At 40.6% G+C, this 17474-nt stretch overlaps 2 protein-coding genes across 4 annotated transcripts; one reads left to right on the top strand and one right to left on the bottom strand.

The window, feature by feature from the left end:
• Nucleotides 1–958: 958 nt before the first annotated feature.
• On the top strand, nucleotides 959–10756 carry ahi1 (Abelson helper integration site 1). 3 transcript variants are annotated; one of them, XM_020107017.2, is made up of 27 exons: nucleotides 959–1079; nucleotides 1475–1553; nucleotides 2009–2127; nucleotides 2224–2801; nucleotides 2923–3011; nucleotides 3095–3281; nucleotides 3400–3592; nucleotides 3673–3768; nucleotides 3855–4037; nucleotides 4195–4347; nucleotides 4705–4837; nucleotides 5008–5131; nucleotides 5260–5489; nucleotides 5904–6007; nucleotides 6112–6230; nucleotides 6408–6538; nucleotides 6632–6772; nucleotides 6917–7110; nucleotides 7222–7264; nucleotides 7375–7427; nucleotides 7651–7768; nucleotides 8071–8129; nucleotides 8456–8521; nucleotides 8618–8780; nucleotides 8859–8944; nucleotides 9915–10003; nucleotides 10186–10756. In XM_020107017.2, exons 2-27 carry the CDS (start codon nucleotides 1544–1546, stop codon nucleotides 10352–10354), a joined length of 3630 nt encoding a protein of 1209 aa, XP_019962576.2. In that variant the 5' UTR covers nucleotides 959–1079; nucleotides 1475–1543; the 3' UTR covers nucleotides 10355–10756. The 3 variants fall into 3 exon arrangements, with proteins under 3 accessions (XP_019962576.2, XP_069391957.1, XP_069391958.1); XM_069535856.1 differs by having other exon boundaries at nucleotides 7636–7768; nucleotides 10186–10416; XM_069535857.1 differs by having other exon boundaries at nucleotides 993–1093; nucleotides 7636–7768; nucleotides 10186–10416.
• A 119-nt stretch (nucleotides 10757–10875) lies between these two features.
• Nucleotides 10876–16595, bottom strand: slc18b1 (solute carrier family 18 member B1). Its single transcript, XM_020107022.2, has 14 exons — nucleotides 16365–16595; nucleotides 16080–16216; nucleotides 14478–14573; nucleotides 14320–14393; nucleotides 14084–14231; nucleotides 13719–13875; nucleotides 13506–13642; nucleotides 13320–13421; nucleotides 13110–13201; nucleotides 12647–12742; nucleotides 12476–12550; nucleotides 12253–12346; nucleotides 11670–11716; nucleotides 10876–11568 (listed from the first exon to the last, which is right to left on the bottom strand). Exons 1-14 carry the CDS (start codon nucleotides 16393–16395, stop codon nucleotides 11511–11513), a joined length of 1344 nt encoding a protein of 447 aa, XP_019962581.2. The 5' UTR covers nucleotides 16396–16595; the 3' UTR covers nucleotides 10876–11510.
• Between the last annotated feature and the right edge of the window lie 879 nt (nucleotides 16596–17474).

The following is a 17474-nucleotide window of genomic DNA, read 5'->3' as shown; positions in this document are numbered from 1 at the left end:
GGTGAATTAAAGATGCAGTTTGTCCAAACAGCATATGGATTAAAAAACACCTTGCCCACTCGTAGACTGAGCACATTTCTCAGTGTTTGGTCTGAGTCAACAGAGGATGGAGACCAAGGCTGAACCACTTCCAGCAGCTGTTTTTCTTCCTGAGCTGCAACCAACAGATATGAAAAGTCTCCATCTGCAGAAGAAGAGCACAGCACAAAGACAGCTAAGAACTCCAGACATAAAATGGATGACCCTCAGCCATCGCTACCCAAATTTACTATCCTTTTTTGAAATTGACTGAGGAGTCACTCACCCCAGGCCATCATGACGTAAACGTGATGTCACATGCAGAGAGGGACAGAAGAGCCCAGAGCAGTCCTGATAAACACACACTTTCCATCACAGCCTGGAAAACAATGATGGGATTCAACGTGTTTTCATCAGGAGTTCATCCTTCCTAGGGTCTCCATCATTCTAGTTCTCAGATGTTGAGCAGACTGAACCCTCTTTCAAATACAGAACAATGGAGGATCTCAGCTCATGTTACACTTCTGTTCAGTCCAGCTTTAACTCCACTAGTGAACCATCTTCCCAAACAACCAGGCGTGAAGTGAGGATCTGTGCTGGACTCACCTCATGAGCTGCTGCTACTGTAAGGATGTTATAATACAAGTACGGAGGAGTATTTAAGTACAAGGACAGAGGAGTATTTAAGTACAAGTACTGAGGAGTATTTAAGTACAAGTACTGAGGAGTATTTAAGTATAAGGACAGATGAGTATTTAAGTACAAGGACAGAGGAGTATTTAAGTATAAGGACAGAGGAGTATTTAAGTACAAGTACTGAGGAGTATTTAAGTACAAGTACTGAGGAGTATTTAAGTACAAGGACAGATGAGTATTCGTGGTCTCAGGTCTCTGCTGCGCTGTTTACGTAGTGACGTAGCTTCAGTCCTCCACTCTCACTGAATGCGTTGTTTGTGTGTTACGTCACGACGTTGATCCCGTTAAACGGTTGGCTTGGAAACCGTCGCAGCGTCGCTGGTGAGGTTGGAGGAATCACAGTCACTGCAGGTGAACAACAACAGGTAAACAACAACAGGTAAACACACACAGCTACAGCCTCACTGACACGTGTGTTCCCGTGTTTGGATCCATGTGTGTGGACGTCGGTTCGTTTCAAAGCTCAGGCTGTCGGTCGAAGAACCTAAATCTTGCTGTAGCAAGCTAACTTAGCCTGTTAGCTATCGTTAGCACGTAGCGAGCTAGCTAAAGTTGCTAATGGTACCTAGAGGTTTCAAGGCGGCTGCTTTCTCAACACTGTAGCCGAAACTTTAAGAATTACAACACAGACAACAACACGGTCTGTTCCTGTATTTAAATAAAACGTACACTGAACAGTCAACCCAAACAAAGCTGTGTGTGTGTGGGCACGTTACAAACCACTGCAGCGTTAGCCTCATCCCTGTGTTTTTATTTTTAGCATGCCAGCCCTCCTCCCTGGATTACTCTTCTTTTGCACACAGAATGAGAGACATCACGGAGCCTGAGGATGCCAGCAGGCGAGTTTCATGCTTTATTCACATTACACAGAAGTTACAAAGTGCTTCATTACATAAAAGATTTTTTAGAAAGTAATGGCTAAAGAAAAGGATAAAGAAACACTAGCGACAGCAAGGAAAATACTCTGACTACTTCAGTTGTAATGCCAGTGTAAAGATGGTCTACCACAAGTAAAACTACCCTATCAAATGTAATACAACATATACAGCCACACATACTACTTTGATTTTGCCAGCTCACTTTTGTTATTGATGATAGAGTAATCTTTTTATTTTTTATTTCTCACACTGCACATATTTTTCTTGTTTTTACTCTCCAAATATTAGTTTCTATTCCATTCATATGTTTTATATTCCTTACAGTTAAATATCATTATCCGTCACTTAAGTATTTCATGTGACTTATTACTAACTGATGTCTATTTTTGAATCTCTCTGATCTTTTCTTTTTACAGTTGAGAGGGACGACCGGGCAAAGAGCCGGGAGAGATTCAACGAAGTGTTCAAGAAATACACTGAAACAGAAAAAAAGAAGCCGAAGAAGAAAAGCACTGAAACAAAGGAGACCATTTTGGTATGTGTTCTATTATCTGCAGCTCCATGGGCATGTGTGTGTTGGAGATTACACCAGATTTCCAAGATTTAATGGTTTATATTTCATTCCTTTTAGCTTCAGAATCTAAAAACAAATCTCAGCCTTGTGAAGGACACAGAAGAGGATGAGACCATCCTTCAGAACACATATCACCCTGAGGATGGCAGCCCTCGCTACACCAAGAACAAAAGGAGAGAGAAGGACATAGCTAAAAAAGTTAACATCAACAACAGTAGAAACCAAGAGGAGATTCAAACACCAAATTCCAAGAGGAAGAGTAAGAGGGAGCTTCCGCCCCTCCCCGTACCTGAAGACAGCAGTTACATCCAGAAGGATAAAGATGCCGCCAATTCTGAGATTGCTTTTGAGCCAGATGATATAGGTTGTAGAAAAGAACCGAAGAGAAAAAGTAAAAAAGAGAAAAGCAAAGGAGATTCAGAGGCAAAAGCGGAGACCCAGGTAGAGGACGCTGAGGACAAGCTGCTTCATGAATACCAGCAGCAGATAGCAGAGGAGGAAGAGAGGACTCCAAAAAAGACAAAAGTCAAGACAAAAGAGGAAAGTGGTGTCTCCCAAAATGTTGCACTGAATAATGACGTTGGGAAGAAGAAAAAGAAGAAGCTAAAATCTGTGGTTACAGAGTCGGATTTGGGGTGTGTGCACCTTCTAATATATTGCAAATAGATGTGTTGTGTTTTTACATTTAGCAATAAGGCTGTAGGATTCAGTTTTTAACAGATATTAGATTGCAACTCTTGATTTTTGCTTCACCAGGGAACAAGATGAAGGTGCAGACCAGGATGCTGATGTGGAAAACGAAACAGAATCCAAGGGAAAGAAGAAAAAGAAGAAGAAAAAGCATGGTAACTTAAGCGTCAGGAAATCATTCACAAAATTCTAAAATGTTGTTTGGATGTTGATGAATTTTATTCTATGTTTTTTTCAGTTGTCAAAGAAGAGAGTGAAATTGAGGCAGAAGCACAACAGAAACCAACGTTTGACGACAGCCTCGTGCTGGGAGTGTCTGTTCACAGAACAGATCGCCTCAAAACGGACCTGCTGATCTCACACCCGATGGTGAAGATCCATGTAGTTGATGAAATCACTGGACAGTATGTGAAGAAAGAAGACTGGTGAGAATGGACAATATAAGCCAAACATATTTGAATGAATATACCAATTTAAAAGTGACTTTAGTTTTCTTTTTTGTAGGTTTGTAATACATTCATTCATATTTCTCTTGTTTTTTAGCCATAGACCAGTTTCCTCATTTTACGAGCAGGAGAACGTTGACCACATTCTGCCCATTATGACTCAACCTTTTGACTTCAAGAAAAACAAATCTATCGTCCCCGAGTGGCAGGAACAGATCATATTCAACGAGCGCTTTGGTTACTTTGTTGAACAAAACGACGAAAGCCCTAGAGTCTTACTTTTATTTGAAGTAAGAGACATTTTAATTTGAAATACTTGGCCAATTTCAACATTGCTGCCACTAACTATCATTTCAAATGTTTTGTAAAGATCCTGGACTTCATTAGCATGGAAGAAGCAAAAGCTAACTTTGATGTCAACAAGCATGAACGAGGATTCAGGAAGATTGCATGGGCGTTCCTCAAGGTACTGTATTAACACTTAAAAAAAGATATTCAGTCTTAATTTGAATTGCTTAATCTCTTCCTTGTTTTATGTTTCCCTCTGTTTAGCTTGTTGGCACAAACGGTGTGCTGAACATCGACAGTAAACTCCGTCTGCAGCTCTTCTGTCCTCCGCGCGCAAAGAGACAACCTAAAACCATAGAGGTGGTTGAGTGGTGGAGGAAGTTCCCCAGACACAAATATGCATCCACCCTTTATGTTACAGTGAAAGGCATTAAACTCCCTGAGCATGTAAGTCAGTAGTTGATTGTTTCTTTCTTTGTGTAACTTTATAATATCTCACATTTCTATTATATTTATGTTATACTACAGATAATGTTTCATATATTTTGATGTAAAGCTGGAGCAATGCCTTCAGTAGATTCAGTCCAGTGTTTCTGTTCTGCAGGTGGACCCAAGTATCCGCTCCATGATGGCACTGCAAGAGGAGAGGGGCAGCACCTCGTATAGTGAGCTGCAGAACGAGGTCACTAAGAGGAGCATGACTCAGCCTCTAGACAACAAGCCGCCAGTCTTGAGATGGAGCAGGCTGCCCGGTCAGGTCGGTAGAATTAACAGATGAGTTCTATTGTTGCATCATTTGAATTGCCACGGGATAATCATAGCTATGATGGAATAAACCTGATGTGTATTATATAATCATTCTCGAGGACCATTTTAATCTGCATTCCTCATAAGACACATGAGCTTCATCAGCAGACTGGATAATGTGAGGTAAACTCTTTACAGACAATTAAGATAGTCTCAGTTTTTTGTGGTTCTGCCCCGTCAGGCTCCATCTGGCCCTGAAGAAGACTGAAACAACCTCAGATCTATTTTCTCATTCTGTCTGTTCTGCTCTGGACTCTGCTCAGACATGTTTGACTACACAGGCCTTATAGATGTTTCTCTGCTAAAGGTCTGTCGGATTCCTAACAAGCCCATGCTGGCATTTCGTGGTGGTCAGATGGGCTGTTTCACTGTGCTCTTCTCTCATGCTGGCACAATACTGGCTGCTGCTTGTGCTGACAGAGATTCATTCCCTGTTGTAGGTAAGCGTCATCTCCCCAGCTGCTCCTCCTCTTGACTCCTCAGCATAAATTTCAAGCCAATTAAGTTGTTGTTTGTGCACAATAGTCACAAACATCACTGGGCACATCCTCAAGCGTAAGCAAAATCCAAATCAACCCTTGTAAAAACTAACCTGGTCATTTGCTTTCAGTGTATGAGATTCCCTCTGGAAAGGTTTTGGCTGCCTTCAGTGGTCATCTGAAAATAGTCTATGATCTCTGCTGGTCCAGAGATGACCAGAGACTTTTGTCTGCCTCCTCTGATGGAACAGTCAGGTAAGTTAAATTATGACCAGCACTGACAATGGTGTATGAGATGTTACCGCTGGTGACTGAATTGCTGTTTCATCACAATATTATATTTGCATTAAAATTAATATGTGCATCATGTTCATTTCTGGCAGAGAGTGGAATGTGGAGAGGCTCCTAGGAACGGCTCAGAAGGTGCTCCCTCATCCGTCCTTCATGTACAGCGCTCAGTACCACCCCACAGCCCAGAACCTGGTGGTGACTGGAGGCTACGACAGTCTGGTGCGAGTGTGGAGGCTTGACGTTGACGATGTAAATGGCCAGCTGCTGCAGGAGTTTGAGGGTCATGGCAGTTTCATCAACACCATTTGTTTTGACTCTGGAGGTAAGAAGTTGACTGTGTTTATGTGTGAAAGCTCTGTTTGAAGATAAGCAACCTGTGTACCTGGCCTCTAACCCAATGTAAGACTGGCCTCCAGCCACCAACAATATCAAATCAACATGGTGGGGGTTTAAGGAACACTGACTAATATAAACTTCACAAAAATCACAATTATGTTTGTTGAAAAAGTAGAATAAAAACATTTCTTTTTGTGTGTTCTATTCACATTTTTATTTGTATCTGTGTTCCTTTCTGTGACTTTTTATAGGACATAAAATCAAATTTTCCTTGAAACTTCTTGAACCCTAAATTAAATTGTGCGCTGTTACACAAGCTGTTGGACAATTCTGGGCATGTGTAGTTTTATAATGCGCTCTCATTTATCTGATGTTCTTTTTCTCTATTTGTGGTAATTAGGGATGAGAATGTTTTCTGCAGACAACACAGGCGTCATCATTGTCTGGAAAACTGCAGTAAATGACAGCAGGCATCAGCCATGTCATCGCTGGTGTATAGAGAAGGTATTGGTCATTTCACAAACTGTATCATGATCTGATTAAAAATGTAGAGACTTTATAGAAATGTTTAACTGTAACCTCACATTCTCTGTGTTGTCAATCGGCAGAAGATTGATGAGAGTGACCTCCGTGGTATTCCCATCAACATGCTGCAGCTTCATCCAAACGGGCGGTGCCTGCTCGTCCACGCCAAAGACAGTGTCCTGAGGATGATGGACCTGAGGATGTAAATATGACAACATTCTATAAGTCCAATCAGGAAAGAAAAAAAGAGACAAAAGATGCATTACTTATATAAAATGTAAAAAATTAGATGACATGTGAATGTATCATAGTGTTTCCTGTATTATGATGTGTTCTGTTTGAATCTAAATATAGATTTTTGATGAATGTTCTTTCTCAGTCTGGCTGTAAAGAAGTACACTGGAGCCACGAACTACAGAGAGAGAATTTATAGCACTTTCACACCATGTGGGAACTTCCTCTTCTCTGGTAGTGAGGATGGGATGGCGTACGTCTGGAATACAGACACAGGTTAGGATCACGCCCTTTTTTTCCTGTAAGGAAGGAGCCAGTGAGTTTTGAACAGATTTGTTAGTTTTCTACTGTTGTTTTTTTTCTTCCCAGGTGACCAAGTTGCAGTGTACTCTGAGCTTTGTTACCCCACCGCCCTCCACTGTGTGTCATTCCACCCTCACGAGAACATGGTTGCTTTCTGTGCCTTTGGTCAGAGCCAGCCCGTCCACGTGTACCTGTATGACCGCAAAGGTTTGTAAATAAACCCTGATGAATACAAGTTTTATCTGTGGCTCCAGTCGCTGAATGTTAATTATTTAGTGAAGAGTCATTCCATAGCAAAGCGTAGATTTTGAAGTACACGGAGCTACAACTTTGTCTTCCTGTTCCCCACAGTGTCCCAGCTGGAAGTGCACAATATAAAAGCAGCGAGCAGATCAGCGTCTACAGACACCCGAACTGTCAGAAACACTCCGGATCCACTGGTGTTACAGGACAGATCTGCTGCCTCGGCCATGGATCAGTTTGCACAAGCGGCAAGACTTGCACTGAAAATGCAGTGTGTTAAAGAACAACTGGACTCAGTCCTTGTAAATATGCAGCCTCTATTAATTTGAAATATACTTGCTTAGTGTTGCTTAAAGTCATCATTACCGTCAGAAAGTATGCACAAAAAACTCACCCTTTCAAAACATTTGTAGGAACCACGAAGCTCTTCAATTTCTGGATACCTGTATGAGCAAGGTACTGTATGATGAGCATTGCACACTACATCTGGATTCATCTTTTTGTGCAACACTGTCGTCTCTTCATTCTTCAAGGCAAAAACTTTGTCTCATGTTTGTGCTTTGCAGACAAAATGGACTATATTCAAACGGGGAGGAGCTTGACATCAGATGGTGGCGCAGTTAGTATTTCGATCAGTAATTCCTAAATGTTCCTTTGTACACTTGGTCTAAAGACCAGTCATGCAACATTGAATTGAATTTCTATAACTGCTGTCCAAATCAACTTGGTTTTCAGGAATGAAATAACAGAAGTAACTTTATAGAACTACGGAGCTACGTTGCTATTAAATAACTGCTCTTTTGAAAGTTAAATAAACTGAACTCCAGCTCTTCTCTTTTCAGACGGGATTAAATGCCTCATTACCACCTCCCTCTCTCCTGTCGCCCCACTCCAAGCTGCAGCTCTCTGGTTCTGTGGCGGAGCAGCTTATCCCCCAGGCAGCGCTGAGCACACAAAGTCGTAAGTGGCCTGTTTCAATTAATCACGTAGTGGTTTGTCTTGAAGCAATGCCTGGCTTTACTACAAGAGCTCAAATATTTTAAAGGTCAAATATTTTCCAAAGATTATGACTGAACAAAGTATAGCATCAGGGTTAAGAGTCTCCTGAAGCATGAACTACATACACAGAGAAAGAGAAGGACCTCTTGTGATTTTGACATGCATTTGTAAGAGATCCCTGTAAACACAAGTCACTGTTTGTGTTGACATATTTATGCTCACTCTTTGTAAGTAGTAAAGTATTTTTTTTCTTTTAATGACAGGCAGGTTCACCTCAGTGGGTCAGCGTCTAAAAGGAGCTTCATCTCTCAGGCTGCAGTCGGTAAGGCTGTTTTTCTTCTCTATTATTTGTCTTTTTTTTCCTTTTTCATTCTGAAAATGAACAAAACTGCACATATGAAACAATCCTCACAGTCCGTCAGATGATTTAACTTTTATGAAGCAGATGATCGAGTTGAGTTTGAGTTTTATTTGCATTTTTGTTTTAAATATAGATAAATAATTGTTTCTCTGTTTTTCTCGAGTCCTCCTTTGGTTCTGTTTATTTCTTTGATTTAAACAGAACCCACTCATCCTGTTCCCCTTGTGATTATTTATTTTATCCTCCCTTAAGCAATAACTTAAGAATGTTCTTATTTTCTGCTCCAGACTCTTACTGACGACTTTTCTTCAGGGGCACATGTGGAAACAGATTCTGCTCCTGTGCAACAAGTAGTAAGTGTCCACTGAAGTTGTGACCTCACTCACGTGCAATCTCTAATCCACGTTATTACCTCATGTTTATAATCCACCTCTGTGTTTGTCTCCGAGGTTGTCTCGCTTTATGACTACAGAGCGAATCGGTCTGATGAGCTGACCATACGCCGCGGTGATGTCATCCACGTGCTGTACAAAGACAACGACAACTGGTGGTTCGGACGCCTGGTCAATGGACAGCAGGGATATTTTCTGGCATCTTATGTTGCTGATCAGAGTAAGTGGATGATGTGTTCTTGCACTTTTTTCACAAAGTAAATGAACCCACTACATATGACTTATTTTATCGTTGTAGGAGATTTTGGTGAAGAGGTCGCTCAGTCCGTCGACGCACACGCAGCCTCGTCTGAAGGGACTGTCGAGAGGTCAACACCAACCAGGGTAAGAAGATGGAATAACAGAGTTGATTTAAATTTGTATTTCTTTGGACTAACAGTTGAAACAGGGTGTGGCTGTGATGGGGTTTGCATTTTCAGACACCTGATACAAATATGGACAAAGGTATTGGGACACCAAAACATTACACCTATGGGAGCTTTTATGCCATTCTAAAACCGTAGACATTAATATGGAGGTGCTCCCCCCTTTGCTGCTGTAAGAGCTCCCACTCTTCAAGGAAATCTTTCTACAAGATGTTTGAGTGTGTCTGTAGGAATCTTTGCCTAATCATTCAGAAGAGCATGTGTGAGATCAGACACTGATGTTGGATGACAGTGCCTTGCTCGCAATCTCAGTTCTAGTTCATCCCAAAGGTGTTTGTTGGGGTTGAGGTCAGGGCTCTGTGTAGGCCAGTCAAGTTCTTCCACACCAAACTCACCCAACCATGTTTGTATGGACCTTAGAGCAAAGTCATAATAGTACAGAACAGAACCTTTCACAAAGTTGGAAGCATAGAATTGTCCAAAATGTCTTGGTAAGCTGAAGCATTGAGATTTCCATTCATTGGAACTAAGGAGCTTAGTCCAACCGATGGCAATGAGACTGAATGAGACACCTGAATTTGATGTTTAATGTGTGTGTCCCGATACTTTTGTCCATCTGCTGAATCTTCCTCTTGTGTCTATGGTGGCTGGTTCTCTCCGGTAAAGGTTCACTTCCCCTCTGTCTTTTAACACCAGCTGCCGGCCTGAAACGTGGCTTTTACCTTTTAGAAGAACTATGGCTTTGGTCGACTTGAATTCATTTGAAGACAAATAATATCAATTGAACCACACATGGTCTCCCTCATGAGTGTGTTGCCTCAGGTAGAAGCATGTGGTTGAAATGTTGTCAACAACTTTCTGTCTGGTGAGCGGTGTTTCACTCCCTTAACTGTCCTTCTCCTGGTTGTTGTCTATTTCTACTTTCCAAGGTATCTGCTGCAATTAGTTCTTCTGGGGAACTCAGGTTTCTTTCTGAGCCGACCCTCTCTGACACTGAACCTGAGCTGAGTGATACCAGGTAAGTGACTTCCCTTAAATACTCTTCGACTATATTTACAGGAGCCTGGGAACTAAACACTGCATGAGCCTCTGATGTTGAAGTGTTGGTCTTCTTAAAGCAAACAAGACAACACAGTTCTTTTTACTGACTGACTTGTTCTATTAGGATTTACAAATAATGAAGTTATGGTTTGTCCACAGAGCTAGAAGGAAAAAGAAGGTGAAAAAGCCAGGAGTCCCTGCACTGGCCTCTCAGGCCACATTTTCAGATGCAGATGTTTCAGGGTTGACCAGCACCAGGAGGAGAGGCAGACCTCTCCCCAAGAGACCAACAGGATCCACTAACGGTGCCTTCGAGCCGGATACTTAAACTCATGACTTGTTTTGAACTTTTTATTCATTTTTCATATAAAACACATTTTAAGATGAAAAGTTTTTTCTTTCTGTTTATTTTTTTTATGTTGTGAGTCAATGTGTTTATATTCTCAATTTTACTTCTATAAAGATCAATGAAATTTAAATTTTGTTTAAAAAATCTCTTCATATCAAAATCTTTACAAATTTGGGAATTGCTTTCATGTTTTGCATTTTAAAATGTATTTATTAGTGTAAACTAATTGACTCTTGTATCAACAATGAACAGTAATAATAATGTAATTTGTACTGCCAATATATGTAAGAGTGTTCTATTTTCTTAGGCTGTAAGAGATTAACAGTTTATATATACGCCATTTCCCCACAACTATAAAAATACAGATAACTCATATCTACATTTTGTTTCTCTTTTTCTCAATGAGTTGTATGTAAAGCCACATTTTTGATATATACCAAAAGCTTATTGCAAATTTTCAGTATATTTCAAAATGATTATAAAGAATTTCTTACATAAAATAATTGATTATTTTTTTATTCATCAACAGCAGCATAAAACAACCAGTGAAAACTATATTAAGTTAACTCTATATTATGTTAGCTGAACAAAAATCACTTCAAAGACCTGTTAGTGTGTACGTGGTCGGCATCTCTTGACCTGTGTCCCTTCACTGTGAAATCCGAGACGTGATGTAGAAAACTAAGATCATTAATTGAGCTGGGCTGCAGAACAAAAAGCACATTTAGTTTGTGGAATGGAGTTGGAATGTGGTTGACTAATATTCATTAATGTTGCATTCATCTGCTGGGTGATTCAAACTGAACAGCAGGAAATCATAAACTGACAACTGGTTTAAGTTGTAACGTACAATTCATCTGCTTTGATTCATGGCTGCTAGATATAAAACAATTCATAGAAACATAATTATACTATTATATAAAAACAAGTACGACACAAAATATTTCTACGACCCAAGCAAAAATCATTACAGTCTCTGCAATACAAGGATTTAGAAAAAATAAAGTTGTTACAAAGCATCTCATTATAATAAAAACACAATTTAATTAACTTGAAAGCCGATGCACACAAGTTGGTGAAACATGAGGCTCTGGTTGTGTTCAGTGTAGCAACCGCCCCAATGTTTCTGAGGCTCTCATTCATTCAGGAGAGGTGTGATCTCATCCGTTTGTCTGCTCCCATCTTCTGCAACCCTTTAATTCAAACATGAAATTAAGAATTACACCTTGTATGTTCGATTAAAGTTCCACATGCTATTCAGTATTTTAATATAACGTCATAAGTTAATAATTACCTTTGCTGTGGTCGTTGACAGAGATAAAACACAGCAAGGAGAAAGGCCTGAGGAAAGAGCAGACATTAAAGTTCATGTGATCAACTGCTGAGAAGGAAGAATCACACCCTTCTTTCTTTATACTCATAAAGTGTTTAACCCTTGAGCCATTTGCAGGCTCAGATTTTTAAATCACACACCAAGAAAGTAAAGGATCATGCGTCTCTGTCATACAGACCTGAATTGAAGCCATGAGAAAAATCGTCTCTCAAAGGTCCAGTGTGTAAGATTTAGGTGAAAGGGAACTTTATTTTATTAACTAAATATAAAAAGTAAACACAAATACAACTAAATATATGAACTTGAATTAAAAGCAAATAATCTTTTTTACCTAAAAAATACAAATATAAATGCACATCTTTTCTGCATTGGTCATTATGTAAAATATGCAAAATACAAATACAGATGTATTTTCATTTCCATCAGTCAGGCCCTAGCTCTTGGTGACATTAACTTGGATCTGAAAACCATTCAGTGTTTAAGATATAATAAGTTTGCATTGTTCACGTTTCCTCACATGAATCTTCATGTAAACACAACTTACTGCCATAAACGCCAGGCCTCCTTGGACAGCAGCCGCCCACTCGAAGCTCAGGTGCTGTGTGAGAAGACCACCGACTGTAGGGCCATAAAACATCCTGAAAAGAACAGAAACAAATCCCCACTTAAATACAAACATTAAAAACCAAAAGGAAAGTGCATGTACTTGTGTCTCTGTACAGAAATTGATTTAGCTTTAGATGTCGGTAAAAACAACTAAAACTCACCCCAATGACCAAACTGCACCAAACAGCCCGGACACCATTCCCAGAGTACTTAGTCCTTCTTGAAATCCATTTTCACTGCAGAGAAAGCCAATTAGAATATGTTCCAACTTACATTAGGTAGAAAAAAAAACACCAGGTCATGAACTTAGGTCCACATGTGAAGCCACTTACTATGCACATGTGATGATCTCTGGGAACGTGGGGAGAGCAGTCATGCCCAGAGAAAACCCAATAACACTGAGCATGAGCACCAGTAACCACAGCTGACTATGAAAACCAGCACACATAAAAGTTAATGTCATTCACCTACAAGAATTTACTCATGAAATATGCTGCGGAGACGACACATGCACGTCTCAATACTGAAAAACAACCTAAAATCAAAGAAACCATCTTTGAAAGAAATTTAGTCGGCAGGTACTTCGACATTTTAGTTTGGATCATGCCCTATCTGCTAACATGGAGGAGCCACCAGGGGCGATTCAGATAATCTGCCGTCATGTAGTCATTCATCTTTATTTGCAGTCTATTGTCTAAAGCTAACAATCTCCATAGACTCAGATATGAGAGTGGTTCTGATCTCTGCATCTAACTCTGGAGAGATTATTATGTTCCACCTGTGGCCCATGTTCACCTCGGGATGTGAAGGAAAGGAACGGGACCGAGGAGACAGAACCCGACTCCTGTGGCCAATCCTCCCGTCACCATGAACCAACTCCTCGTGGCCTGATGAACACACACACACACACACACACACACACACACACACACACACACACAGGAATGTTACTTAAGTTTAAAATTATAGATAAATGACACTTGAAGATGTTGAATTCATACTCACAGGATATTTATCAGTGAAATAACCCATCAGTGGTGATGCCAGACAGTACGGCAACGACAAACCTAGCATGATGAGTCCCACGTGGCCGGGAGACAGACTAAACTAAACAACAAGCAGGAAACAGTTTCACACACCAAATCTTTACAACTGCATGAAAAGTGACTTTACTAGAAGGATGAAAATTACCATCTGGATAGCAAACAGGGACAACGTGGCGTCCAGGAAACCCAAACCTGCGCTGAGAGTGAATATCACATAGCAGATGAGGACTATTTTCACGTGGGAGAGAAGCCGAAAGAAGGAATCCTTTGACGGGTCTGCAACTGCGGAGAGAAGCACAACTCAAGGTTCTGAAAGAAATGACTTAAAAGTAATTTACGGAAATCTTAAAGCGGCTACCTATGTTTGGTAAGATGTAAAGGTTGAAAGGAACCATGATCAACAGGAAACATCCGAGAAGCAGAAAAGGGACCTCATATCCAAACGACTGATAGAACCATCCTCCCACTGGAGGCCCCATAATGAGACCGAGTCCTGTGAAAATCTCCAAACTACCCTGAGAAGAGAGGGAAACGAAGAATTACACACACAGAGCTTTTAAATATACAGAATTGTTCCCCAAAAGATTTCATATTTTTATTTTTCTCATACCGGTGAAAAAGAGAGCTCCAAAACAACAACCCTGACAATGAGGCTTGTTTTGTCCGCTGATGATTCTTATGTCTAAACAACATACCAGACAGACATGGGTTGTCTTCACTCACCAAAACAGTCGCCACATTGTTTGGGAATATTTTCGCCGTCACCGCAAAAGAGGAGGTCATGACAGCGGCAAAGCCCACAGCCTCGATGGACCTCACTACAAAGCACATGGTGATGAAGGCAGATCCCGCAGGAACCCGGTCGAGTAATCTGGGAGAGAGACGAGCGGCTAATGACGAATGCATAAAGATTGGATCCGATGCAAGCCGCTGGTTCAAAGGAAGACGTTCACACTTACCCAAACACAATGGTGCAGCCTGACGACAAAAACAGTCCTGCAAGGAGCATGAACTTTGCACCAATCTGGACGATCTGAGGCGACAAAGAATGAGTCAGTTACTCTGCAGCACGTCACACTGAAAATAACCCAATCTGATAATGATGGGATATACTCACATATCTTCCCATTACCAATGAACCAAATAAATTGCTGACAGCGTAGCAGCCAAATATGAGGCCGATGACTGTTTGACTGGCTCCTTTCTTCACCGCCTGCGTAGACATATTTGTGCAGTGTCTCAAACAGGTCTCAGTACGAATGGTTATCGGACACAGTTAAATTCACTAGATTAAGATTTTTGTTCGGATCTGTACCAACAACCAAATAATTAATTTCCCACACTCATGAATATCAATCCCTTTAAACATGCCTGTTTGTTGAAAGACAAAGATGTTGAAAAACACGACTCGCAGTTAAATTCCTGGATCTGCCTCCTGATCTGGATCCAGGGTTCTTCCCTGGACGAGCGGAAATCTTTTAGTACTTAAGTACTTGTTGCGTGAATCCAAAACATGAACCAATAATAAATAGAAAGGATAAACTAAATTCAAATGTCTCATCGTGCAGGACCTGCAGTGGAAGGTGAATCAGACAACAGATGTTGAATTATGCAGTCGTAAATAAAGCTGACGTATTAATGGCAGACCTGTGTGTTATGTCATGTGCTAATCAGTTGTCATTAAACCTGCTGACGGTGTCTGAAACGTCTCTGCAACGAGCAACACAGAGACGATCATTCACACGCCTGCAGGGAAACTTCCACATCTGGCACATGATTCTCTCACATTCATTCCATGTCTGATTGGTGAGTTTGCATATCACATCATGGGCTCTGTCTACGGGGGGGGGTGACCCTCGGCCTCACTATCACTGTGCCAAACTTTTCTGCAGGTGAAGATAAGCATCGGTTCACGCCTTTTTGTCCTGACTCTCAGAGACGTTTGGGTTCAACGTCTGCAAAAATTGTCGACCTTCTTGTCCACTGCAACGTAACTGGGCTTGTTTTGTGATGTTATCGGATTTGTTTACTTGTGGTTGTATTGTTCTTAGATGCACAATACTTTGTTCATCATGGTTGTGTTGTTTTTGTTTGATTTACTTCTACAAGGTTTCATTTAAATCTGCATTACAGCAAGTTTTCAATGTAAAACCAACTTAACCTTTCTTCTTTAATCCTAATATTGCACAGCTGATATTATTATTATTATGTATGTTCTTCCAGCACATGTTAACAAGACCGCAATAACTAACAACTGATAAGTATAGTCGCTATAATCACGATACAACAAATCTACACCGTTTCATGTCTATATTCTTTTACTTTGGGAAAGCATGTTTACATTTTTTAAACCCATTTCACGTTAGTTTTACTTTGCAAAACTTGGACTTTACACGTCATTTGTGTCATCTGCATTTCTGGCAACAGAATCATATCGAATTGCAAATACAAAAACAATATTTTTGGCATTAACTGAACTTTACGGCTGATTATAGAAAATCAATTAACGTACAAATTAAAGGCAGCAAATATGATATAAGATCAAATCTGTTGCATAACAAAACTCATGACCTGACTTCACACCAGTGAGTCTAATGCAGCACTAATGATTAACTACCATAAAATGATAGTTGTTGAATACTTCGCCACAGCTTGATGAGCTCAACATAAGATTTCCATTAATGAGAAAGCTGCGGTGTTTGTATCTCTTCCATCTTACCTCTGTGGGGAAGAAGGGGCCTAATATAGAGTAACACATCATGGAGCTGAAGTTGACGGATGCCATGGATATCAACGTGAGGACCTGTCTCCTCGTCATGCTGCTGCTGGAGGCAGCGTGTTCAGCGGCTGGAGGCTCTGACGGGACACAAACACGAGGAGGACACACACACACACACAGAGAGAGAGAGAGGAGTTCAGGACAACAAGAAGTTCAGGAGAACTCAGCTGCTGATGTTGGAGTGACTCTCGCTCCTGGGGTCAACACGTTCAGAAGCTCACTGACCGGTTCGCTCGGGACCGTCGAGCGGCTCCATGGTGACTCCTCTGGGCCTCAGCTGCAAGTTCAGATGATGAAGTCGTTCACATGACGCAGGAGAAGAAGAGTCTTCTGCTCCACGGTGAACCCTCAGCGTCACGGACCGAATCCTGAGTGACAGACCCCCGCCATGAAGTCAAGTCTCCACTCTACACCTCCTCCACCGACACATGTGCCTCCATAACACGCCTTCAAAATAAGAGCGCCGCCTTCCGGTGGCTCTATAGCGGTCAGCATTAGATAACAGGAAGTTCATATAACTATTATATTCAATCAGGACACATCTGAGCATTAGTAACATTTATTATCTAATTCACTTCATTGAATCACGTCTCACAATAATCAAAGGATCTGAATAGAAAATTGAAAACTGAAACTTTTATATTATCTCATCACACACAGACACACACACACAGACACACACATCATATATATATATATATATATATATATATATATATATTTATACAGACACACAGAGAGCAATGTACATAGTAATGTGTGTGTGTGTGTGAATGAATGTATAGATAGAAGATAAATCAAGGTGTACTTGACATACATGCTCATTCTGTCCCTTCATTAAAATATATCAGTTTTTAATGATTGATTTTTTGACTTTCTGTCAAATAAATAGATAAACAGATAGATGGATGTGTGAGTAGATACATGTATGTGTATGGGTGTAATTTCACACAAATCTTTTATCACATTTTGGGATACTGTCGGCAAGGAGAGACAAAAAAATAGGACAAACACAGGACACATCAGTGAAGATTCTCAATCGTCCAGGTCCCTGTATTTTCAAGATTCATTTCCCAAAAGCTAATCAGACAATAAACTTTATGCAAGTGTGCCCTTTGTGTAATTTAATAATACAATTTGTGGTGTTTTCAGAATTACCCTGCGGTGATGCAACTGATTTAATCTTATGAGAGCTCCTGCACTAATCTGAGCACAGGGAGGGTGGCACTGTCTCTGTGGTCCTCTACGATTCTTTCTTTGTTCAGATCATCATCATTTTATTTGACAGGGTTCTTCCGGCACAATCTGGGAAAAAAGACACAAACTGCGACAACG

Source organism: Paralichthys olivaceus, chromosome 12 (assembly GCF_024713975.1).
Source record: "Paralichthys olivaceus isolate ysfri-2021 chromosome 12, ASM2471397v2, whole genome shotgun sequence".
NCBI classification, from domain to species: Eukaryota; Metazoa; Chordata; class Actinopteri; order Pleuronectiformes; family Paralichthyidae; genus Paralichthys; species Paralichthys olivaceus.
Note: the sequence above shows the minus strand (reverse complement) of the source record. Positions and strands in the feature narration are given on the sequence as shown.